Raw genomic sequence first — 26,339 nt, 5'->3', positions numbered from 1 at the left:
CGGGATGTGAGTCAGATTGGCTAGACCCAGAGCTGCCACAAGGTTTCGCCCATTATCACACACCACCATACCTGGCTGGAGGTTGAGCGGCCCAAACCACTGGTCGCTCTGCTGCTTGATGGCATTCCACAGCTGCTCTGCAGTGTGGCTTGTATCCCCCAAACTAATTAATTTCAACACGACCTGCTGACGTTTGGCCATGGCAGTGTTCAACTTGGTCGTGTCAGTGGACGGTTCACCAATCCTTGTGGATGTAGATGGTGCCAACTGCTGTGCAGAGGGATCTGAGGAAAGGGAGTAGGAGGAAGAGGCAATGCGAACGGACGAAAGTCCTGCAATCCTTGGCGTTGGCAGGACCTGTGCAGTGCCACTATCCACTTTTGTACCAGGCTCCACCACATTTACCCAATGGGCAGTGAGGGAAATGTAGCATCCCTGACCATGCTTACAGGTCCACGTATCGGTGGTCAGGTGGACCTTGCTGCTGATGGCGTTAAGTAGCACACGCATAATTTTTTTCTCCACGTGCTGTTGCAGGGCAGGGACGGCTTTTCGACTAAAATAGTGGCAGCAAGGAACACAGTATTGTGGGACTGCCAATGCCATGAGGTGGCGAAAGGTGTCCGTGTCCACCAGCCTGAATGATAGCATTTCAAGGGCCAGCAGTTTTGAAATGCTAGCATTGAGGGCCTGTGCTTGGGGGTGGCTTGCCAGGAATTTCCTTTTTCGAGCCCATAACTGTGGGACGGATGGCTGCAGGCTAGACTGGGACTGTGAGGATAACCAGGATTGTGAGGTTGGTGGCGGTGTGACAGTGATGATGGCTGTCTGTACACTACTGCAGGACGACGTTCCCTCTCTCTCCTGGGAGGAACAAGCTACAATGTTAGCAGAAGAGGCGGCACATGGAGCTACAGGTTGGGCAAAATTTTTTTTATGTGATTTGTCCACTCCACAACGTGCTTGTTCCTCAAATGCCTCAACATATTGGTGGTATTGAGGTTGTGGACATTTTTCCCTTGCTTCAGAGTTAGATGACAAAGATTGCATCTGACTGTTGTAATGTCATCGGCAACTTGGTCAAAAAAGGCCCAGGCACCACATCTCTTTGGAGCACCCCTTGCACTAGTTTTTGCATGGGTCCTGCTCCTTCCGGGTGCCAAAGTGGAGGCTACAGGCAACCAACTCTCGCCCCTCACTCTACTCCCTTTTTTGGCCCTCTGCTGCTGTGCTGTTGTGGGAATCTCTTCCTCTGAGTTGCTACCACCACTTTGCTGTCCCTCACACCATGATGGATCAAGGACCTCATCATCTGTTGGACCCTCTTCCAACACCTGAGATGATTGCTCCTCCTGAGTCGTTTGTATACTGCAGGACGCACCAGCTAATGTCACCTGAGTTTCGTCATCATCTGATGCGTACTGTGGTCAGCTGACTGTGTGCACAGGGCTACCTGCCTCTTCTTCTTCTGAGAGAAATAAAAGTTGGGCATTACTGCTTAAAAGCTCTTCTTCCTGTTGTCGAATACTGCCTGACTGACCCCCTGATCCACAGCCAACAGATTCTTCAAACAGAAGTAGAGATGGCTCCTGTACTGGTCCCTCTAACTGCCTTGGTAATTTGGCAGGTGGTGGTGAAGAAGCAGAGCGTTGCTCTGCACTGACATGAGCGGACTCTGTGCTCTGTATCTGGAAGGGTGAGGATGAGGAACAAATTGAAGTCGATGCCGCAGCTGCCATCCATCCAACAACAGTTTCAATTTGTTCCTCCCCAGCAATGGGATACTACGACCTCCAACAAAGCTGCACATGAAGGACTGTTCCCGGGAATAGCTAGTGGCTAAGTCACTTGTGCCCGCATCAGGCAAAGATTCTCCACATCCTCTCCCTGCAACACCTCCGCGACCATGGTCGCGACCACGTCCCTTACTCCCTGCCTTCCTCATCTCTCTAGATTTAGATGGGTGGAAGGGCGGAAGAGTTCTCCTATTTAGTGTGCCTAAACCTGTAAAGCTGCAGACAGGTGTAAGAAACACTAATTGGATCTAGTTTGGCGTAAACTTTAAAAGAAACTGGTGTGGCCTAAACGAATATGAACTGGTGTTGTGTGAACTGTATTTATCAAAATCTGAAAGTATCACAGAGTTTTTGTAGCAGTTGCACAGTGGGGGCGTAATCTACGGTGCAAAAGTGGAATCTTCAAATATTCTGCGAATACTAGGTGAGAATGTGCAAGGCGGCACGATCCCACAACAAAAATACGATAATGTGATTACACCTCGACTGCGGTACACAGGTGTAAACCGACACTAATTGGAAGTATTGTGGTGATTCCAATTAGAGTGAAATCACACACAAAATGCAGGTGGTAGTATTAGGAAATTTTTGTAGCAGTTGCACCGTGGGGGCGTAATCTACGGTGCAAAAGTGGAAGCTACAAATGTTCTGCTAATACTGGGTAAGAATATTTCCCAATTCCCACACCTCTCCCCTCCCCAGTCCTCATTAAGAGGTATAGATCACTGAACTAAATATCTTTTGAGCCGCAGCATATAAAGAAGTCCTTATAATGGGTCCAGTGAATGCTCCTGTGGCATAAATAGAGGGATCCTGCTTAGGGTGGGCCGCAGCATGTGGAGCTGTCCTGCTCTGTCCTGTGTCCGGGGGTCAGCGGCGCATCCCGCGCCCAGCTGTGCTGTCCTGGATAGGAGGTCACAGGAGCATTCACTGGACCCATTATAAGGACTTCTTTATATGCTGCGGCTCACCCTAAACAGGACCCCTCTACCTACACCACAGGAGCAATTATTGGACCCACTATAAGGTTATGCCTTAAAAGGACCATTGTCTTGCCTTCTATCACTGCCACTCCTATGTCTGTGTATCAAAAGAGTTAAGTAACCCCATGAATAAGACCCGGGAGGGTCGAAACGTCAGGTTTCTATCTACGAATTATCACAGTGGCAATTGTTGACTTGTTTTCTTGAATAAATCTGGCATATACCTTTTTGCATCATACCAGTTTCGAGTGTGCGGTATTTTTTCTTCTACCATAATCAGCGCAAACGCAGGCAAAAACGCATGAAAATGCAACATTTTTTTTGGCATCATGCATAAGCTGAGGCGGATAAAAACACGGCGTAACCATGCGTTTGAATGCGTTTTGGCATGCGCTTGGACATGCAGATGATATGATACGCACAGATATGCTAATGTGAACTTAGCCTAAACGACTAATTTTCTGTAAATTAAAAGAGTTATGGATTGACTTTTATCAGCTGACCACGATCCTAAGAAGGAGACTCTGAAATCTTAAGAACTGGGATCTGCAAAATCGAGTTGGAATAGAATAGAAAGGCATATGCACAGCCACAACTCCATTCATTTTCTGTGAGTCTGACTTAAATATCAAACTATAGCGTGTGGCTTTTTTTGGCAGTCCAATAGATGATAAATAAAGTGGAGATTGAACATGTGCGCTTCTGCTCTATTCAAACAGAGCAAGTTGGGGTTGCACTCTTCGAAATGATGTATGGTTCCATCTTATTGAGCCCCAACAATCAGTAAGTTATTTATTTCTAAATTAAATCTGCACTGTTTGGCTGCTATTGCCAATAAAGACAGAGTATCTTTTATATAGTTTTCATAACGCTGTTAATTTTTATATGTGCATCAATTACAACAGGAAGTGCAGAACCTTTGTGCCTCTTTCCACATTATTAGCTTTTCATTAGCTAATTTTCAACTTTCGCTTTACTAATGAACATTTATGGGATATTCTGAAGTTGTTTATTGAGTTTCCCTAAGCTCTCCAGTATCCTTAAGGCCCCTTCACATTTAGCGACGCTGCAGCGATACCGACAACGATCCGGATCGCTGCAGCGTCGCTGTTTGGTCGCTAGAGAGCTGTCACACAGACAGCTCTCCAGCGACCAACGATCCCGAAGTCCCCGGGTAACCAGGGTAAACATCGGGTAACTAAGTGCAGGGCCGCGCTTAGTAACCCGATGTTTACCCTGGTTACCAGCGTAAAAGTAAAAAAAACAAACACTACATACTTACCTACCGCTGTCTGTCCCCGGCGCTCTGCTTCTCTGCACTCCTCCTGTACTGGCTGTGAGCACAGCGGCCGGAAAGCAGAGTGGTGACGTCAACACTCTGCTTTCCGGCTGACCGACGCTCACAGCCAGTGCAGGAGGAGTGTAGAGCACAGCACCGGGGACAGACAGCGGTAGGTAAGTATGTAGTGTTTGTTTTTTTTTACTTTTACGCTGGTAACCAGGGTAAACATCGGGTTACTAAGCGCGGCCCTGCGCTTAGTTACCCGATGTTTACCCTGGTTACCAGTGAAGACATCGCTGGATCGGTGTCACACACGCCGATCCAGCGATGTCCACGGGAGATCCAGCGACGAAATAAAGTTCTGGACTTTGTTCAGCGACCAACGATCTCCCAGCAGGGGCCTGATCGTTGGTCGCTGTCACACATAACGATGTCCTTAACGATATCGTTGCTACGTCACAAAAAGCAACGATATCGTTAAGGATATCGTTATGTGTGAAGGTACCTTTACAGTCTCCTTACTTCCTGGTTGCTGGGGGAACAGGTGATCCTTGACTGACAGTTCTGGTGATTAGTTCTATTCAGCTTCTACACATTAACAGTCTGTCAGTGCTTGTTCAGAGCCTACACTGTTATCAATATATTTCCATACAGAGATAACAGGGATTTTGTACACAGCTCAGGAAAGTGAAAACTGTGATTAGAAGAACTTTTCTGGAAACTGCCTATGCTGGGTGCAAAGGGATTTTTAATTCTTTCTCCTTCCCCACCATCCAGTAGAATGTAAGCCCGCAAGGGCAGAGTCCTCACCCCTCTGTATCAGTCTGTAATTGTTAGTTTGCTTACTGTAAGTGATATCTGTAATTTATACGTAACCCCTTCTCATGTACAGCACCATGGAATCAATGGTGCTATATAATTAAATATTAATAGTAATAATAATAATAATTCTACAGCATTGATTCTTTAGGAGACTGGAAGGAGAGGCAAAAAGAGAGGTAAGCAACTTTATATCCTACCATTACTGGTTATTAAAAAGGGGGATCCTAAAAAAATGGCATAGGGTCCAACCTATTTTTAATAACTAGCAAAGGCTAAGCAGACAGCTGTGAGTTGATATTAATAGACTGGGAAGGACCATGGATATTGTCCCTTTCCCAGGCTAATAAGACCAGCCTCCCCAGCCATCCATTAGCTGCTCCAATTCTGGCTCTTAGCCTCAACTCTGCCCGACTGCCCTGGTGCATTGGCAATGATGATGTTAATCCACAGGGTCTTCTGTAATCAATATGGAGATCCCACAATGATCTAGTGTATGGAGCTGGTTATTAAAGATATGGGGGGACCCCACATTATTTTTTTAGGCTGCCTCCTTTACCAGTAGAGGCTAAGTAGACAGCTGAGAGTTGACATTAAAAGACTGCTAAGCTCCATGGATATTAGCCCCATCACAGACTAATAAGACCAGCTCACAGCTATATGCTTTCTCTTAACTGGTTATTAAAAATAGGGGGCGCCCCAAGCCACTTTTTTACATTTATTCCTAAAAAGTTGTCAGATATGCTCCTCAGAGCTTATTAAATATCTGACGGCTATCTAGCTCTCACAATATAATTATCACAATATTTCTATATCTGTATATAACATTGCTTTATTAGAAAACTAGCTTTAAATGATTTACAGATTAAAGTACGGTATGTAAAAGATGATGTTAAAAACACATTGCATACAAATTGCATATGCATGTCATATGGATATTAGTTGAGTAAAATCGCATTGCAATCGCATAACACTTAAATGAAACTTGTCCTACTTTTCTGCAGACCTGGATTTAGGGGTGGGCCCAAGGGGCCCAGGCCCTGGGCCACCCACCCACCAAGCGGGGGCCTCCCACCAATATAGGGATAAATATCTCAAAACATGTAAAATACACAACTCTTTGCTGTGAACCATTTGTAATTATAAGGAATATTTAACAAAAGAGAAAGTATTGAAAGTGTAGGGACCTGGCTACGGTCCTACATCTCAGTGGCTGGCGCAGAGCGGCAGAGTCATGGCACCTGACCTGCGTCAGCATCCACTGACCTGGCTAGCCTAGCCAGACTTCCTTAGTATGCTCCCTGTACCTAATGCTGAGCTAATGGCATGCGGCAGCCTTCTCCAATCTCAACAGAATCTTCTAGGCGCTACCTATTCAGCTATATGATAGCTCCCTCGGATTTAATCAGATGAGAATTTGTTCAGCTACCTTTGAGGAAGGAGGTGGAGCCACGATGTCAGCGCGAGAAGAGGATTCTCCACCGCAGAGAGCGGCAGGACTTCACTCTGGATCTTCAGTCACTGAAGATCCAGAGGTGAAGTGGTTCAATCTTCACAGTGTCGCGGTGGGTGAGTATGATCTCTGTCTGTGTGTGTGTCTATGTGTGCATGTCTGTCTGTGTATCTTTCTTGCAGCTCCTGTCCTACATAGTACCATACTGCATATACAAGTCCACACTATATCCTGCATTACAGTGTGTCTGTGTATACTGTACGTATATACAGTACAGACCAAAAGTTTGGACACACCTTCTCATTTAAAGATTTTTCTGTATTTTCATGACTATGAAAATTGTTCATTCACACTGAAGGCATCAAAACTATGAATTAACACATGTGAAATTATATACTGAGAACTCCTTCAAGATTGTTGGAAGACCATTCCTGGTGACTACCTCTTGAAGCTCATCAAGAGAATGCCAAGAGTGTGCAAAGCAGTCATCAAAGCAAAAGGTGGCTACTTTGAAGAACCTAGAATATAAGACAAAATTTCAGTTATTTCACACTTTTTTGCTAAGTATATAATTCCACATGTGTTAATTCATAGTTTTGATGCCTTCAGTGTGAATGTACAATTTTCATAGTCATGAAAATACAGAAAAATCTTTAAATGAGAAGGTGTGTCCAAACTTTTGGTCTGTACTGTAGTATGGACCTGTTTACAGTATAATGCTGTGTATACACTTTATACAGCCCCTCATCCTCTATTCTATATACAGCCAGCACAGCAACACCCTCTGATATATACAGCCTGGCAGCAGCCCCTCATATATATTCAGCCCAAAAGCAGCTTCTAATATATACAGCCCAGCAACAGCCATATATATATATATATATATATATATATATATATATATATATATATATATATACAGCTCAGCAGAAGCCCCTCATATATATACAGCCCAGCAGAAGCCTCTCATACATATACAGCCCAGTAGTAGCATCTCATACATATACAGCCCAGCAGAAGCCCCTCATATATATATATATATATATATATATATATATATATATATATATGCCACCCAGCAGAAGCCTCTCATACATATACAGCCCAGCAGAAGCCCCTCATATATATACAGCCCAGCAGAAGCCTCTCATACATATAGAGCCCAGCAGAAGCCTCTGACATATACAGCCCAGCAGAAGCCCCTCATATATATACAGCCCAGCAGAAGACTCTCATACATATACAGCCCAGCAGAAGCCTCTCATACATATACAGCCCAGCAGAAGCCCCTCATATATATACAGCCCAGCAGAAGCCTCTCATACATATACAGCCCAGCAGGAGCCCCTCATATATATACAGCCCAGCAGAAGCCTCTCATACATATACAGCCCAACAGAAGCCTCTCATATATATATATATACAGCCCAGCAGAAGCCTCTGACATATATAGCCCAGCAGAAGCCTCTCATACATATACAGCCCAGCAGAAGCCTCTCATACATATAGAGCCCAGCAGAAGCCTCTGACATATAGAGCCCAGCAGAATCCCCTCATATATATACAGCCCAGCAGAAGCCTCTCATACATACACAGCCCAGCAGAAGCCTCTCATACATATACAGCCCAGCAGAAGCCTCTCATACATATACAGCCAGCACAGCAACAGCCTCTGATATATACAGGTAAACAGCCTCTGATATATACAGCCCAGCAGAAGCCCCTCATATATGTACAGTTCAGCGGAAGTCCCTCATATATATACAGCCCAGCAGAAGCCCCTCATATATATACAGCCCAGCAGAAGCCTCTCATACATATAGAGCCCAGCAGAAACCTCTGACATATAGAGCCTAGCAGCAGTCTTTGATAGAGTTGAGCGACCTTGACCTTTTTAGAGTCGAGCCGGGTTTTGCGAAACCCGACTATGTCCAAAGTCGGGTCGAGTGAAATCGGCCGATTATGACGTAAAGTCGGGATCGACCGAAACACGAAACCCAATGCAAGTCAATGGGGCAGCATAGTCGGCAGTGAGTGGGGGCCAGGAAAACACCTAGAGTGCCCATTTTAATGTCAAAACCATCCATTCTTCTTAATGAAGCTTGTCAAGCGTAATTTACCTTATAATAATTGGAAGGCATTTGAAATTGGGGGTCATTTGGCTAAAGTTGTGGGGGGTAGGGCTGGTTCAAGTAATTAGTGGGCCCAGGAAATCTGGACAACGTCACGGCAGTGGAGCAGGGAGAGGTAAGTATTTCAACTTTGCAAGTGCTGTGAACCTGAGCAAGCAGGGGGGGCCCACTCGTTGGCATTGGCACTGGCACAGGGCCCCTCAAAGTACAGCGGTGTGTTTGCACGGCGGGGGCGCCTCCCACCGGCAGCAACACTTTTGCGTACTATGAGAGGCCCTGTGCCAGTGACGTCGCCAACTAGTATTCCTCCCCCCACCTGATGAAGGAACCTGCACTTTCATCTGCACCTTCCTCTTTGTCCCCGTGTAAGGTGGTATGGTATGCGGGAAGAGCAACCTGACTTTCAGCAGGGTCACAATGTTGTTGTGTAGCGTGCACGGGGAATGTTGCGTTATGGGTCAATGTACCAGCAGACTCATCTATCACTGGCTGGGCAATGGGCACGATGAAGTGGAAACACAGATATAGGCCCAAAGAAGAAAGTGGGCTAAATGCAGTTCAAAATTGGTAACACAGGAATAACCAGGGGGCATTGCAGTGGAGGACAACTGGAATGAGAGGCTGACACAGAGAGTAGGGCCAAATCAGTAAGTAGTCGAAATGCAGTTCAAAATTGACAACCGTAGTAAACAGGCGGCACAGCTTTGTTCAGTGGAGGAGAACAGCAAGGAGTGGCAGACACCGATAGTAGGCCCCAACCCAACTAGTAGGCCAAATGCAGTCTAACATTAACAACTACTTAACGAGAGGCTGAAAATGGAATTTCAGGACAGGAAACCAGGAGAACAGCAAGGAGTGGCAGACACCGATAGTAGGCCCCAAACCAACTAGTACGCCAAATGCAGTTGTTCCATTTAACCACAATTTAATGAGAGCCTGAAGATAGAAGCTCAGGAAAGGCAACCTGGTGAAAACCTTGGAGTGTAACACAACCTGTCTCTACACCCCATACCAAATTTGTAGGCCTAATGCAGCGTAGTTTCCACCAACTACTAAACGAGAGCCGGAAGATCGAAGCTCAGGAAAGGCAACCCGGGGAACACCTTGGAGTGTAACACAACCTCTCTCTACACCACGGAAGGGCTGATTCTTAGGAAGGAAGGCTGTTGTAAATAAGCATTGCGCGTCCGAGGGTGATTATATTCTTATTCGGTATCTACTCACCCTCGGACGCGCCATGCTTCTTGATTTGTAATTAATGTTTATTTGCAATGTGCTTTTGACTTACTCAATTATTTTTTTAATTATTGATTTTATTAAATTAATAGTTTAACATCTTATTGGAAATAATTTAAAGGAGACGCGACAGGACAACACTCGGTGGATGCCATATCTGTGTTAACAACTCCAAAAATCTTTCAGTTAACTTCTTGCAGGAGAAAGAAATTGTAGCTGTTGGACCTTTGTAGTACAGTTCCAGATATTTGTTGTGTGTTTGTTTTGATTGTTAAAATGTCTGCATTTGAGATCTCAACACGATCTTATTTTTTATAATCAAATTAATTTTTTAAATATTTTATTAGGTTGGTTCAAGGGGTACACGGGCCGCAGTAGACAGGTCAGTGGAGGCCTAGTGGAAGGAGGGACCGCAGATGCGCCACTGTTTCACCCATACACAATTAGTAGGCCTAATGCAGCGTAGTTTCCAACAGCTACTAAACGAGAGCCGGAAGATCGAAGCTCAGGAAAGGCAACCCGGGGAACACCTTGGAGTGTAACACAACCTCTCTCTACACCACGGAAGGGCTGATTCTTAGGAAGGAAGGCTGTTGTAAATAAGCATTGCGCGTCCGAGGGTGATTATATTCTTATTCGGTATCTACTCACCCTCGGACGCGCCATGCTTCTTGATTTGTAATTAATGTTTATTTGCAATGTGCTTTTGACTTACTCAATTATTTTTTTAATTATTGATTTTATTAAATTAATAGTTTAACATCTTATTGGAAATAATTTAAAGGAGACGCGACAGGACAACACTCGGTGGATGCCATATCTGTGTTAACAACTCCAAAAATCTTTCAGTTAACTTCTTGCAGGAGAAAGAAATTGTAGCTGTTGGACCTTTGTAGTACAGTTCCAGATATTTGTTGTGTGTTTGTTTTGATTGTTAAAATGTCTGCATTTGAGATCTCAACACGATCTTATTTTTTATAATCAAATTAATTTTTTAAATATTTTATTAGGTTGGTTCAAGGGGTACACGGGCCGCAGTAGAAAGGTCAGTGGAGGCCTAGTGGAAGGAGGGACCGCAGATGCGCCACTGTTTCACCCATACACAATTAGTAGGCCTAATGCAGCGTAGTTTCCAACAGCTACTAAACGAGAGCCGGAAGATCGAAGCTCAGGAAAGGCAACCCGGGGAACACCTTGGAGTGTAACACAACCTCTCTCTACACCACGGAAGGGCTGATTCTTAGGAAGGAAGGCTGTTGTAAATAAGCATTGCGCGTCCGAGGGTGATTATATTCTTATTCGGTATCTACTCACCCTCGGACGCGCCATGCTTCTTGATTTGTAATTAATGTTTATTTGCAATGTGCTTTTGACTTACTCAATTATTTTTTTAATTATTGATTTTATTAAATTAATAGTTTAACATCTTATTGGAAATAATTTAAAGGAGACGCGACAGGACAACACTCGGTGGATGCCATATCTGTGTTAACAACTCCAAAAATCTTTCAGTTAACTTCTTGCAGGAGAAAGAAATTGTAGCTGTTGGACCTTTGTAGTACAGTTCCAGATATTTGTTGTGTGTTTGTTTTGATTGTTAAAATGTCTGCATTTGAGATCTCAACACGATCTTATTTTTTATAATCAAATTAATTTTTTAAATATTTTATTAGGTTGGTTCAAGGGGTACACGGGCAGCAATAGACAGGTCAGTGGAGGCCTAGTGGAAGGAGTGACGGCAGACAGGCATCAAAGGTCTAACATTGGGCTGGCTGTAGGCAAGTTAAAATTGGTTCCAGGGGAACACGGCCATCAGTGGCCTGGTCAGTGTAGTTGTAGTTGAAAGAACGGGCCGCAGACAGGCTTCGAAGGCCTAACATAACAAACTTCGGCTGGCTGGAGGCACTTTTAAATTGGTTCCAGGGGTACACAGGCAGCAGTGGTCTGGTCAGTGGAAGTCTAGTGGAAGGAGTGACCGCAGACAGGCTTCGAAGGCCTAACATAACAAACTTGGGCTGGCTGTAGGCACTTTTAAATTGGTTCCAGGGGTACACGGGCAGCAGTGGTCTGGTCAGTGGAAGTCTAGTGGAAGGAGTGACCGCAGACAGGCTTCCAAGGCCTAACATAACAAACTTGGGCTGGCTGTAGGCACTTTTAAATTGGTTCCAGGGGTACACGGGCAGCAGTGGTCTGGTCAGTGGAAGTCTAGTGGAAGGAGTGACCGCAGACAGGCTTCGAAGGCCTAACATAACAAACTTGGGCTGGCTGTAGGCACTTTTAAATTGGTTCCAGGGGTACACGGGCAGCAGTGGTCTGGTCAGTGGAAGTCTAGTGGAAGGAGTGACCGCAGACAGGCTTCCAAGGCCTAACATAACAAACTTGGGCTGGCTGTAGGCACTTTTAAATTGGTTCCAGGGGTACACGGGCAGCAGTGGTCTGGTCAGTGGAAGTCTAGTGGAAGGAGTGACCGCAGACAGGCTTCCAAGGCCTAACATAACAAACTTGGGCTGGCTGTAGGCACTTTTAAATTGGTTCCAGGGGTACACGGGCAGCAGTGGTCTGGTCAGTGGAAGTCTAGTGGAAGGAGTGACCGCAGACAGGCTTCCAAGGCCTAACATAACAAACTTGGGCTGGCTGTAGGCACTTTTAAATTGGTTCCAGGGGTACACGGGCAGCAGTGGTCTGGTCAGTGGAAGTCTAGTGGAAGGAGTGACCGCAGACAGGCTTCCAAGGCCTAACATAACAAACTTGGGCTGGCTGGAGGCACTTTTAAATTGGTTCCAGGGGTACACGGGCAGCAGTGGTCTGGTCTGTGGAAGTCTAGTGGAAGGAGTGACCGCAGACAGGCTTCCAAGGCCTAACATAACAAACTTGGGCTGGCTGTAGGCACTTTTAAATTGGTTCCAGGGGTACACGGGCAGCAGTGGTCTGGTCAGTGGAAGTCTAGTGGAAGGAGTGACCGCAGACAGGCTTCCAAGGCCTAACATAACAAAATTGGGCTGGCTGTAGGCACTTTTAAATTGGTTCCAGGGGTACATGGGCAGCAGTGTATGGTCAGTGGAAGTCTAGTGGAAGGAGTGACGGCAGACAGTCTTCGAAGGCCTAACATAACAAAATTGGGCTGACTGTAGGCACTTTTAAATTGGTTCCAGGGTAACACGGCCAGCAGTGGCCTGGTCAGTGTAGTAGTTGTAGAAAGAAGGGACCGCAGACAGGCTTCGAAGGCCTAACATAACAAAAATGTCAAAACAATGGTATTGTCAGTGCCAGGCATTGAAGGATGTCAGCGCCTAGACTACACATTGGTGAAGCTGTGAGAGATAATTTTGCTAGTGGTAGAGCACTGTTTGAGCTGGGGGGGGGAACTGTCTTGTGGCCGGCGGTACAGGCACAGGGCCCCTCATATTACAACGGTGTGTCTGACGTTGGGTGCGCACCACCACCGCCAGAGACACTTTATTGTACTATGAGGGACCCAGTGGCAGTGCCGTCGACCAAAAGCGGCCACACCCACCTCTTCAGACAAACAGCACTCTCAAGGGTCCAAGCGCAAAGTGGCGATAGCACGGCCCCGTGTGGGGACTTTGGCCATTTCGTGAGGTGGAAACATGTCGTATGCTGGACAATCAGGTGAAGAAAATTACGAGATTGGAAAAGTCATTCAGAATAGTCCACAGGCAAGACCTTTTCATAGGAAAGCTAGGTGTCAGCCGGGCAGGGTGGGGCAAAAGATTTTGAAATCCAGTTGTGGTTCATTTTAATGAAGGTTAGATCATCTACATTTTGGGTAGCCAGACGAGTCCTTTTTTCTGTTAGTATTGAACCTGCAGCACTGAATACTCTTTCTGATAGGACACTAGCTGCCGGGCAAGCAAGCTCCTGCAATGCATATTCTGCCAATTCTGGCCAGGTGTCTAATTTTGATGCCCAGTAATCAAATGGGAATGACGGTTGAGGGAGAACGTCGATAAGGGATGAAAAATAGTTTGTAACCATACTGGACAAATGTTGTCTCCTGTCACTTTGAATTGATGCTGCAGTACCTGTCCTGTCTGCGGTCATAGAAAAATCACTCCACAACCTGGTCAGAAAACCCCTCTGGCCAACGCCACTTCTGATTTCTGCCCCTCTAACACCTCTGGTCTGCTGGCCCCTGGAGCTCGTGTGAGAATGATCACGGGCGCTGTGTGCAGGGAATGCCAGAAGCAAACGGTCAACAAGAGTTGATTGTTTTGTTGCTAATATTAGTTCCAAGTTCTCATGTGGCATAATATTTTGCAATTTGCCTTTATAGCGAGGATCAAGGAGGCAGGCCAACCAGTAATCGTCATCGTTCATCATTTTTGTAATGCGTGTGTCCCTTTTGAGGATACGCAAGGCATAATCCGCCATGTGGGCCAAAGTTCCCGTTGTCAAATCTGCGGTTGTGCTTGGTTGAGGGGCAGTTGCAGGCAAATCTACGTCACTTGTGTCCCTCAAAAAACCAGAACCCGGCCTTGCCACGCCACCAATTTCCCGTGCCCCCGGGAAAGCTTCCTCATTAAAAATATACTCATCCCCATCATCCTCCTCATCCTCCACCTCCTCTTCGCCCGGTACCTCGTCATGTACACTGCCCTGATCAGACAATCGCTGACTGTCATCAAGGCTTTCCTCTTCCTCTGGTGCAGACGCCTGATCCTTTATGTGCGTCAAACTTTGCATCAGCAGACGCATTAGGGGGATGCTCATGCTTATTATGGCGTTGTCTGCACTAACCAGCCGTGTGCATTCCTCAAAACACTGAAGGACTTGACACATGTCTTGAATCTTCGACCACTGCACACCTGACAACTCCATGTCTGCCATCCTACTGCCTGCCCGTGTATGTGTATCCTCCCACAAAAACATAACAGCCCGCCTCTGTTCGCACAGTCTCTGAAGCATGTGCAGTGTTGAGTTCCACCTTGTTGCAACGTCTATGATTAGGCGATGCTGGGGAAGGTTCAAAGAACGCTGATAGGTCTGCATACGGCTGGAGTGTACAGGCGAACGGCGGATATGTGCGCAAAGTCCACGCACTTTGAGGAGCAGGTCGGATAACCCCGGATAACTTTTCAGGAAGCACTGCACCACCAGGTTTAAGGTGTGAGCCAGGCAAGGAATGTGTTTCAGTTGGGAAAGGGAGATGGCAGCCATGAAATTCCTTCCGTTATCACTCACTACCTTGCCTGCCTCAAGATCTACAGTGCCCAGCCACGACTGCGTTTCTTGCTGCAAGAACTCGGACAGAACTTCCGCGGTGTGTCTATTGTCGCCCAAACACTTCATAGCCAATACAGCCTGCTGACGTTTGCCAGTAGCTGCCCCATAATGGGAGACCTGGTGTGCAACAGTGGCAGGTGCGGATGGAGTGTTTGTGCGACTGCGGTCTGTGGACGAGCTCTTGCTTCTGCAGGAGGACGAGGAGGAGGAGGAGGAGGAGGGGGTGCGAACGGCTACAGACAACTGTTTACTAGACCGTGGCCTAGGCAGAACTGTCCCAAACTTGCTGTCCCCTGTGGACCCTGAATCCACCACATTTACCCAGTGTGCCGTGATGGACACGTAACGTCCCTGGCCATGCCTACTGGTCCATGCATCGGTTGTCAGGTGCACCTTTGTGCTCACAGATTGCCTGAGTGCATGGACGATGCGCTCTTTAACATGCTGGTGGAGGGCTGGGATGGCTTTTCTGGAAAAAAAGTGTCGACTGGGTAGCTCGTAGCGTGGTACAGCGTAGTCCATCAGGTCTTTGAAAGCTTCGCTTTCAACTAACCGGTAGGGCATCATCTCTAACGAGATTAGTCTAGCTATGTGGGCGTTCAAACCCTGTGTACGCGGATGCGAGGCTAAGTATTTCCTTTTTCTAACCATAGTCTCATGTAGGGTGAGCTGGACTGGAGAGCTGGAGATCGTGGAACTAGCGGGGGTGCCGGTGGACATGGCAGACTGAGAGACGGTGGGAGATGGTATTGTTGCCGCCGGTGCCCTAGATGCAGTGTTTCCTACTACGAAACTGGTGATTCCCTGACCCTGACTGCTTTGGCCTGTCAAAGATACCTGCACAGATACAGCAGGTGGTGCGCTAAATGGTGGTCCTACACTGCCGGAAGGGATGTTGCGTTGATGACTAGCTTCATTGGCCGAGGGTGCAACAACCTTAAGGGACGTTTGGTAGTTAGTCCAAGCTTTCAAATGCATGGTGGTTAAATGTCTATGCATGCAACTAGTATTGAGACTTTTCAGATTCTGACCTCTGCTTAAGGAAGTAGAACATTTTTGACAGATGACTTTGCGCTGATCAATTGGATGTTGTTTAAAAAAATGCCAGACTGCACTCTTTCTAGCATCGGATACCTTTTCAGGCATTGCAGACTGAGCTTTAACCGGATGGGCACGCTGTCCTCCACCAGGTTTTGGCTTTGCCACGCGTTTTGGGCAAGATACGGGCCCGGCAGATGGAACCTGTGGCGATGTTGATGCCTGCTGCGGCCCCTCCTCCTCCTCTGCTTCAGAACTGCTGCCGCCTGCACCCTGTTCCCCCAATGGCTGCCAATCGGGGTCAAGAACTGGGTCATCTAATAACTCTTCTTGTACCTCCTGCGCAACTTCGTCTGTGTCACCGTGTCGTTCGGTGGTATAGCGTTCGTGATGGGGCAACATAGTCTCATCAGGGTCTGATTCTTGATCAGCACCCTGCGAGGGCAATGTTGTGGTCTGAGTCAAAGGACCAGCATAGTAGTCTGGCTGTGGCTGTGCATCAGTGCACTCCATGTCAGATTCAACTTGTAATGGGCATGGCCTGTTAACTGCTTCACTTTCTAAGCCAGGGACGGTATGTGTAAAGAGCTCCATGGAGTAACCCGTTGTGTCGCCTGCTGCATTCTTCTCTGTTGTTGTTTTTGCTGAAGAGGACAAGGAAGTGACTTGTCCCTGACCGTGAACATCCACTAACGACGCGCTGCTTTTACTTTTACCAGTTTCACGAGAGGAGGCAAAAGAGCTAGAGGCTGAGTCAGCAAGATAAGCCAAAACTTGCTCTTGCTGCTCCGGCTTTAAAAGCGGTTTTCCTAATCCCAGAAAAGGGAGCGTTCGAGGCCTTGTGTAGCCGGACGACGAACCTGGCTCCACAGCTCCAGACTTAGGTGCAATATTTTTTTCCCCACGACCACCTGATGCTCCACCACTACCACTACCCTCATTACCAGCTGACAATGAACGCCCCCGGCCACGACCTCTTCCACTAGACTTCCTCATTGTTTTAAAAACGTAACCAAACTAACGTTATTTGTTGCAGTCACACAACTTACACGGTGAGCTATAACTTCAGTATGATTTAGCTACCCCTTTACAGGTTGGTGAGACCACAGCGAAAATCAGGCCCAATGTTACACACTCTGTTTTTGGTGGCTGCAAATTAGAGAGATGCCCCACACGCAGGACTGTCACTGAAGCACAAATGTTAATATTAATGTCACACTATTATTTTTTTTTTATTTTTAATTTTTTCAGGAACACTTTAGAAACCCCCAAAAAAAAAAAAAAATAGATTTTTGCAGGGAGAATTTAGAAAACAAATGTAACAAACTATATGCTTTCTATGGGCCACTGAGTGAGAGATGACGCACACAGGAATCAGGAGTGGCACACAAGCCCAGAGGCCAATATTTTTCTACCAATGATTGATGGAGTTATTTTCTCTGGTAGATTTTGGAACCCAAATCAAGGAAAAAAAATATAGGCTTTCTATGGACCACAATTGGAGAGAGAGAGAGAGAGAGAGAGATGGCACACCCAGGAGTCAAGACTGGCACACAAGCAGAAAGGCCAATATTAATCTCCCACTGTTTTTTTTGGTTGTTTTTTTTTTTTTTTTTCAGGGAGACTTTAGAAAAAAAAAATAATAAAAAAAATATGATTTTATCAGGAAGAATTTAGAAACCAAATAAAATAAAATGATTTTTTCAGGGAGAATTTATAAAACAAATAAAAACAAAAATAGGCGTTCTATGGCCCACTGACTGAGAGATGACGCACAGAGGAGTCAGGAGTGGCACACAAGCCCAGAGGCCAATATTTTTCTACCAATGATTGATGTAGTTATTTTCTCTGGTAGATTTTGGAACCCAAATCAAGGGAAAAAAATATAGGCTTTCTATGGACCACAATTGGAGAGAGAGAGAGAGAGAGAGAGATGGCACACCCAGGAGTCAAGACTGGCACACAAGCAGAAAGGCCAATATTAATCTCCCACTGTTTTTTTTGGTTGTTTTTTTTTTTTTTTTTTCAGGGAGACTTTAGAAAAAAAAATAATAAAAAAAATATGATTTTATCAGGAAGAATTTAGAAACCAAATAAAATAAAATGATTTTTTCAGGGAGAATTTATAAAACAAATAAAAACAAAAATAGGCGTTCTATGGCCCACTGACTGAGAGATGACGCACACAGGAGTCAGGAGTGGCACACAAGCCCAGAGGCCAATATTTTTCTACCAATGATTGATGTAGTTATTTTCTCTGGTAGATTTTGAAACCCAAATCAAGGAAAAAAAATATAGGCTTTCTATGGACCACAATTGGAGAGAGAGAGAGAGAGAGAGAGATGGCACACCCAGGAGTCAAGACTGGCACACAAGCAGAAAGGCCAATATTAATCTCCCACTGTTTTTTTTGGTTGTTTTTTTTTTTTTTTTTCAGGGAGACTTTAGAAAAAAAAAATAATAAAAAAAATATGATTTTATCAGGAAGAATTTAGAAACCAAATAAAATAAAATGATTTTTTCAGGGAGAATTTATAAAACAAATAAAAACAAAAATAGGCGTTCTATGGCCCACTGACTGAGAGATGACGCACAGAGGAGTCAGGAGTGGCACACAAGCCCAGAGGCCAATATTTTTCTACCAATGATTGATGTAGTTATTTTCTCTGGTAGATTTTGGAACCCAAATCAAGGAAAAAAAATATAGGCTTTCTATGGACCACAATTGGAGAGAGAGAGAGAGAGAGAGAGAGAGAGATGGCACACCCAGGAGTCAAGACTGGCACACAAGCAGAAAGGCCAATATTAATCTCCTACTGTTTTTTTTGGTTGTTTTTTTTTTTTTTTTTTTTTTCAGGGAGACTTTAGAAAAAAAAATAATAAAAAAAATATGATTTTATCAGGAAGAATTTAGAAACCAAATAAAATAAAATGATTTTTTCAGGGAGAATTTATAAAACTAATAAAACAAAAAATAGGCGTTCTATGGCCCACTAAGTGAGAGATGACGCACACAGGAGTCAAGACTGGCACACAAGCAGAAAGGCCAATATTAATCCCCCACTGTTTTTTTTGTTTGTTTTTTTTTTTGTTTTGTTTTTTTCAGGGAGACTTTAGAAAAAAAAATAATAAAAAAAATATGATTTTATCAGGAAGAATTTAGAAACCAAATAAAATAAAATGATTTTTTCAGGGAGAATTTAGAAAACAAATAAAAACAAAAATAGGCGTTCTATGGCCCACTGACTGAGAGAGAGAGAGAGAGATGGCACGCTTAGTACTGGCACACAAGCCCAAAGGGCAATATTAATCTCCCTTTTTTTTTCAGGGAGAATTTCTAAAACCCCAAAAAAAAAAAAAAAATAGGCTTTCTATGGCCCACTATTTGTGAGAGAGATGGGACGCTCAGGACTGGCACAGATGGCACGCTCAGGACTGGCACACAAGCCCAGAGGCCAATATTAATCTCCCTTTTTTTCTGGGAGAATTTATAAAACCAAAAAAATATTTAAATAGGCTTTCTATGGCCCACTATTTGTGAGAGAGATGGCACGCTCAGGACTGGCACAGATGGCACGCTCACAACTGGCACACAAGCCCAGAGGCCAATATTAATCTCCCTTTTTTTCAGGGAGAATTTATAAAACCAAAAAAAAAATTAAATAGGCTTTCTATGGCCCACTATTTGTGAGAGAGATGGCACACTCAGGGCTGGCACAGATGGCACGCTCAGGACTGGCACACAAGCCCAGAGGCCAATATTAATCTCCCTTTTTTTCAGGGAGAATTTATAAAACCCCAAAAAAAATTAAATAGGCTTTCTATGGCCCACTATTTGTGAGAGAGATGCCAGACTCAGGACTGGCACAGATGGCACGCTCAGGACTGGCACACAAGCCCAGAGGCCAATATTAATCTCCCTTTTTTTCAGGGAGAATTTATAAAACCCCCAAAAAAATTAAATAGGCTTTCTATGGCCCACTATTTGTGAGAGAGATGGCACACTCAGGACTGGCACACAAGCCCAAAGGCCAATATTAATCTCCCACTGTATTTTTATCAGGGAGAATTTATACACCCCACAAAAAAAAATACAGAAAAATGAAAAGGCTTTCTATGGCCCACTATGTGAGAGAGATGGCACACTAGCAGAAATGCCAAATTGCCAATCTTAATCTCCCACCAAAAAAAAAAAAAAAACAGGGAATGTCCTACAATTACTATCTCCCTGCCTGCAGTAATCTTAGCCAGGTATGGCAGGCAGCAATAAGGAGTGGACTGATGCACAAATCAAATAAAAAGTGTGGACAAACAAAAAAGATAGCTGTGCAGAAAGGAAGGAACAAGAGGATTTGTGCTTTGAAAAAAGCAGTTGGTTTGCACAGCGGCGTACACACAGCAATGCAGCTATCAGGGAGCCTTCTAGGGCAGCCCAATGAGCTACAGCGCTGAGGGGGGAAAAAAAAAAAAAAAACTTCCACTGTCCCTGCACACCGAGGGTGGTGTTGGACAGTGCAAATCGCTGCAGCACAAGCGGTTTTGTGGTTAATGGACCCTGCCTAACGCTATCCCTGCTTCTGACAAAGCGGCAGCAACCTCTCCCTAAGCTCAGATCAGCAGCAGTAAGATGGCGGTCGGCGGGAACGCCTCTTTATAGCCCCTGTGATGTCGCAGACAGCAAGCCAATCACTGCAATGCCCTTCTCTAAGATGGTGGGGACCAGGACCTATGTCATCACGCTGCCCACACTCTGCGTTTACCTTCATTGGCTGAGAAATGGCGCTTTTCGCGTCATTGAAACGCGACTTTGGCGCGAAAGTCGCGTACCGCATGGCCGACCCCGCACAGGGGTCGGATCGGGTTTCATGAAACCCCGACTTAGCCAAAAGTCGGCGACTTTTGAAAATGTTCGACCCGTTTCGCTCAACCCTAGTCTTTGATATAGATAGCCCAAATTTCTACAATATACATACATACATATGTACATATTTTAATCTTTAACGCTCTTTCGGGACTTCAAGGGTTGACAGGGTCAGATATACTGCGTGAATTGGACTTTAGTGACATTATTAGTGATTTTGCAGCACAAAAATCAAGGAAAGTGCCCGGATTGTAAAAAATGAATGATTTTACTTGAATTACTCTGTGTAAATGATTTTTGTAAATAAACTTGCGTTCGTTTCATTTTGTGTTTTTGCATTACATATTGCAGCACCTTGAAAAATGGGCCTGCCTCCAAAATGGGCCCCGGGCCACCCACCTCCTAAATCCGGCCCTGCTTTTCTGGATCAACATTGGACTAATTTGTTTTATACGCTTAGACAGAAAACAGAAAACACTTAACAATATATAAAAGCTATATTGAAAATCTGAATGTAAGGAATACTTACTTGTATATACAGATATTTCTGAACTGTTTCCAGTCACATAATTTTCCCCAACAACAGCAGTGACCAGCAATGTGTAATAATTCCCCGGTGTCAGGCCTTCAATTGTATCAGAAGTTGAAGTCACAGATTTATTAAATGTCGGTTCTCCCAGAATCTGAATTTCATAAGAACTTGCATTTCCATCTGGTTTCTCCCAGCTCAGAGATATAGAAGTGGTGGTGATGACCCCAGTCATAAAGTTCTTCACCACTTCAGGTTCTGTTAAAAATCAGAAGAAACCATTTAATGCCGTCATGACCATGAGCACAGTAGATTTTCTGTTTTTGCGTGTTCTCTACAAAAGCTATACTTTTTATTTTTATTTTTCCATCAACATAGCCATGTGACGGAGTTTTTAGCGGGATACGTTATTATTATGAATATTAACTGTAAATAAAGGGCCTGCACAGCCCAAAATGGATGCCCAGAAGGAATTATTATTTTGAATTACACCATTTATGTTACCATATAATTTCCTGTAAAGCAGAAAGAAATTTCTAGTGTGATGATGTAGTAAAAAATTTAGTTGCACCATAGATTTTGGGTTTTCTTTTTATGGTGTTCATTAAAAAAAATCACCTCTCAACATTTCTCTTCAGTCAATATGATTGTTGCAATACTCAGCTTGCAATCTTTTTTTATATTTAAGAGATGTAAAAAGTTCAAACATTTTATTTAAAAAAATTGTTTTGTGACACCTTTCGCAAGACCTGTAACATCTTCATTATTCATATCGATAGATATACAGTGGGGAAAATAAGTATTTGATACACTGCCAATTTTGTAAGTTTTCCCATCTACAAAGAAAGGAGAGGTCTTTTTTTTGTAGGTGCACTTCAACTGTTTGAGACAGAATCTTAAAAAAATCCAAGATATATTGTATGATTTTTACATTTTTTAATGTGCATTTTATTGCATGCAATAAGTGTTTGCTAAAATAGAAAAACAGAACTTAATATTTTTATTATTTATTATTTTATTTATAAATTTCCCGTAGTTCTTGACCAAGTTTGTACACATTGCAGCAGGGATTTTGGCCCACTCCTCCATACAGATCTTCCAGGTTTTTGGCTTTCGCTGGGCAACATTCAGTTTCAGCTTCCTTCAAAGATTTTCTATTGGATTCAGGTCTGGAGACTGACTAAGCCACTCTAATACCTTGAAATTCTTCTTGTGGAGCCCCTAGTTAGTTGACCCTGGCTGTGTGTTTTAGGTAATTGCCATGCTGGAAGACCCAGCCACAACCCATCTAGAAATTCTCTTACTGATGGAAGACGGATGTTGACCAATATGTTGCGATACATGACCCCATCCATCCTCCCTTCAATATGGTGCAGATGTCCTGAAATCTTTGCAGAATGCACATCCAAAGTATGATGTTTCCCCCACCATGCTTCATGGATGGGACTGTGTTCTTGGGGTTGTACTTATCATTTTTCTTCCTCCAAACACAGCGAGTGTAGTTGATACTAAAAAGTTATATTTTGACCTCATCTGACCACATCACCTTCTCTTATTCTTCCTCTGGATCATACCAGATCGTCATTGGCAAACTTCAAATGGGCCTGGACATATGCTGGCATGAGCAGGGGGGCCTTGCGTGCCCTTCATGATTTTAATCCATGACTGCATAGTGTATTACTAATGGTAAAGTTTGTGGTCCCAGCTACCTTCGGTTATTGACCAGGTCCTCTTGTGTAGTTCTGGGCTGATTTCTGACCTTTTTCAGAATCATCCTTACCCCACGAGATGAGATCTTGCATGGAGCCCCAGACTAAGGACAACTGACAGTCATCTTGTATTTCTTCCATTTTCTAATAATTGTGCCAACAGTTGTTGCCTTCTCACCATGCTGTATGACTATTATCCTATAGCCCATTCCAGCCTTGTGCAGGTCTACAAGTTTGTCCATGGTGTCCTTAGACAGCTCTTTGGTCTTGGCCATGATGAAAAGGATGGAGTGTGAATGATTTAGATTGTGTACAAGTGTCTTTTATAAAGGTAACAAGTTCAAGTAAGTGCAATTAATACAGGTAATGAGTGCAGAGTAGAAAGGCTTATTAAAGAAAAACTAACAGGTCTGTGAGAGACGGACTTTTTGTAGGTTGGTAGTTGATCAAATACTTATTTAATGCAATAAAATGCTATTTAATTATTTACAAATCATACAATGTCATTTTCTGGTTTTTATTTTTAGATTCTGTCTCTCACAGTTAAAGCGTATCAAAGCTAAAAATTACAGACCTCTAAATTTTTTGTAGCTGAGAAAAGGTGGGAAAAATTGCAATATCGGCATGTATCAAATACTTATTTTCCTCACTGTATGTCAGAGTTTTTTTTCCTCATAGTGAGCTGACATTTTAGGCTACCATTTTGGGATACATACTATTTTTTGCTGCATTTTTGGGGAAGGTACATTGGCTAAAAATAATCAATTCTGGTGTTTCAAATTTTGTTGCTTAATATCGTTTACTTTTTTGGATTTAATTATTTCCCAGTTTCATAGATCAGACTTTTTGCTAATTTGCGATACCAAATATGTTTATTTTATATTCATTTTTAAAATGTGGAAAGTGCAGCAGTTTCTATTTTTACTTTTGTAAAATTATAGTAATCATAGCATTACCAACATGGTAGCAATTGGGGCCTTTTGCAGGAACACTTCTTCCATGGTAACCCAGCGGCACCACACCATAGCATTATAGGGAAGCCATTAGACATCTGAATTGGCATTTGTTTGGATAGTGTGGACTTAATTACTGTTCTTGTTCCATACTCCGGTATCCCATGTTAAACTGCAGGAAAATACCATTCCAAACATATTCGGTTATCTAAATAAATGCTTGGCTGCAAGGAGAAAAGGAATGTATATTCTCCCTGCTGCTGCTTGCTTCTCTTCAAGTGGCTATCACTGGTGGCAGCAGTTAGTCCGCATTCTCTACACAGTGTAAATGCTGTAATCATAACACTGGTCCTTGAGTGACCTCCAGCTCAGCACACACATTTCGGAGCAGGATGTAACTGAAGGAGCTGGGGGACTGATTGCAGAGAAAATGCTGAGTGTTTACTGCCCCCTGTGCTGGCCAGTTAACTTGTTAACAGCTAGGGGGAGAGTATACCTTATTTTTTTCCTGCATCAAAACATCATATTAGACATTTGAATATGTGTCAAACGGTAGTTTCCCAAAGATTATCACTACAACTAAAGGTAAATACTGTTTTTTCCTAATAAAGCCTTTCTTGAAGAATTAGAGAATACATACTAACACTAATTTACCTGATGCACCTTAGTCATATAGCATAAATATTATTAATATATTCAGCAGTGCTGCAATCACAAAAGTAAAGATTTGACTGCTCTGCTCTTATTTATTTTTGTTAAATGGTTGCAAGAAACCTTTTTGCATGTCTCATTAACATTCAGCATCATAAAAGTAGACTGAGGAACTCAAGAACTAAATATTCCTATATACTTGTATGTCCTGGATCAGATGAGTGGATTTTAGTTATGTGCAATGCCCATATTAATAATTGGATAACACATGGACAGCACACTTAGCAAAGTTAGGCCAGGTTCACGTATACCTGCGTACCGTTCCGCATGCGTCATTGTGTATGCAGGGACATGTGTTAGCATGCATTTGCATCATTTCACGGTGTGCTGCGAACGCACCATGTTGTATTTTTTGAGAAGCCAATTAAGCGCAGACATACGCATGCCGATGAGTGCGTCAAAACAATGCATTTCTGTCTATGGGAACGCATTGGTACGCAAGGACATGCACACGCATGCGCTCGATGCGCTTGCGTATTTAGGACACGTCCTCCTGGAACAATTAAACGCATGCTCATAATCAACGCAAACGCAGGCAAAAATGCATACAAACGCATGCAAACGCAGAGTGCTTTTTGGCATCATGCATAAGCTGAAGCGGATAAAAATGCAGCGTAAACATGTGTTTGAATGCGTTTTGCCATGCATTTGCACATGCAGATGATACGCTGCGCACAGAGACGCTAATGTGAACTTAGCCTTATTGAAGAGAGCACTTCAGATAAGTTTCTTTTCGAATGTTGACTTTGAGCATTCTCTATACTGGTCCACTTCCCATTAAATGCAATGGATAGGCTAAAAAAATTGATGCCATGCGAACATCAGTATGATAGTATTTTTTTTACTGTTACATTGCAAATATTGGCATGAAAAATTGTGCTTTGCCTTATAATATTTTAAATTGTTTACGTAAAAAACAGAAGTTATCTGGACTTCTCCCATTAATCGAAATTCTCTGTAAAATCCATGCAATTTGACGAATTTGAATCACAGAAGATCATCTGTACTAATGGACTCCTCAGAAAAATTCAGTTTGCTTCAACTCCAACTACTAAACCATTTCCACTGCAGACAATTTTTATTTTTTTACTTTTGTACTTTTATTTTTTACCTCTCCATCCAAGAGTCAGAACTTATTTTTCTGTCATCGTATCATATGATGGCTTTGTTTTTTGTGGGATGAGTTTTAGTTTTGAATGACACCATTGATTTTTATCATATAATATATTGAAAAACAGGAAAAATTCCAATTGTGGTGTTATGGTTAAAATAAATCCTCAATTCCACCACTGGTTATTGGCTTAAACTTTTTTCTTTCTTCTTAGTCAGCGCAGGGTTCTTAAATGTGAAATCATTTCATTTCTGGTACAATATACTGTGTTGTTTTAGAATTAGGTTAAATTGGCATATTGAGTATTTGGTGCATTTTGATGTACAAAAATAGAAGTGGATTACAGTTCCAGGAAAGTTCCATGCTTGCTGTGCTTATTTTATAAATTAACCTGCGGTGCATTTTTTAAATCTTCAAAATGTTATTTTTTCTGCAGGTAAGGCTGCCGTCACACTATCAGTATTTGGTCAGTATTTTACATC

General features: G+C 43.5%; 1 protein-coding gene across 1 annotated transcript in view; it reads right to left on the bottom strand.

The window, feature by feature from the left end:
• Positions 1 to 26,339, bottom strand: part of LOC138637787 (receptor-type tyrosine-protein phosphatase beta-like) — a 109,099-nt gene that overhangs the window by 62,619 nt on the left and 20,141 nt on the right. Inside the window, exons 9-10 of the mRNA XM_069726709.1 lie at positions 21,374 to 21,631; positions 72 to 878 (exon numbers count right to left, since the gene is read on the bottom strand). Coding sequence (XP_069582810.1) covers positions 72 to 878; positions 21,374 to 21,631 — 1,065 coding nt within the window. The remainder of the gene's footprint in view (positions 1 to 71; positions 879 to 21,373; positions 21,632 to 26,339) is intronic.

The sequence above is a fragment of the Ranitomeya imitator genome, chromosome 5, assembly GCF_032444005.1.
Source record: "Ranitomeya imitator isolate aRanImi1 chromosome 5, aRanImi1.pri, whole genome shotgun sequence".
Taxonomy (NCBI): Eukaryota; Metazoa; Chordata; class Amphibia; order Anura; family Dendrobatidae; genus Ranitomeya; species Ranitomeya imitator.
This window is presented reverse-complemented; position numbering and strand designations above follow the sequence as displayed.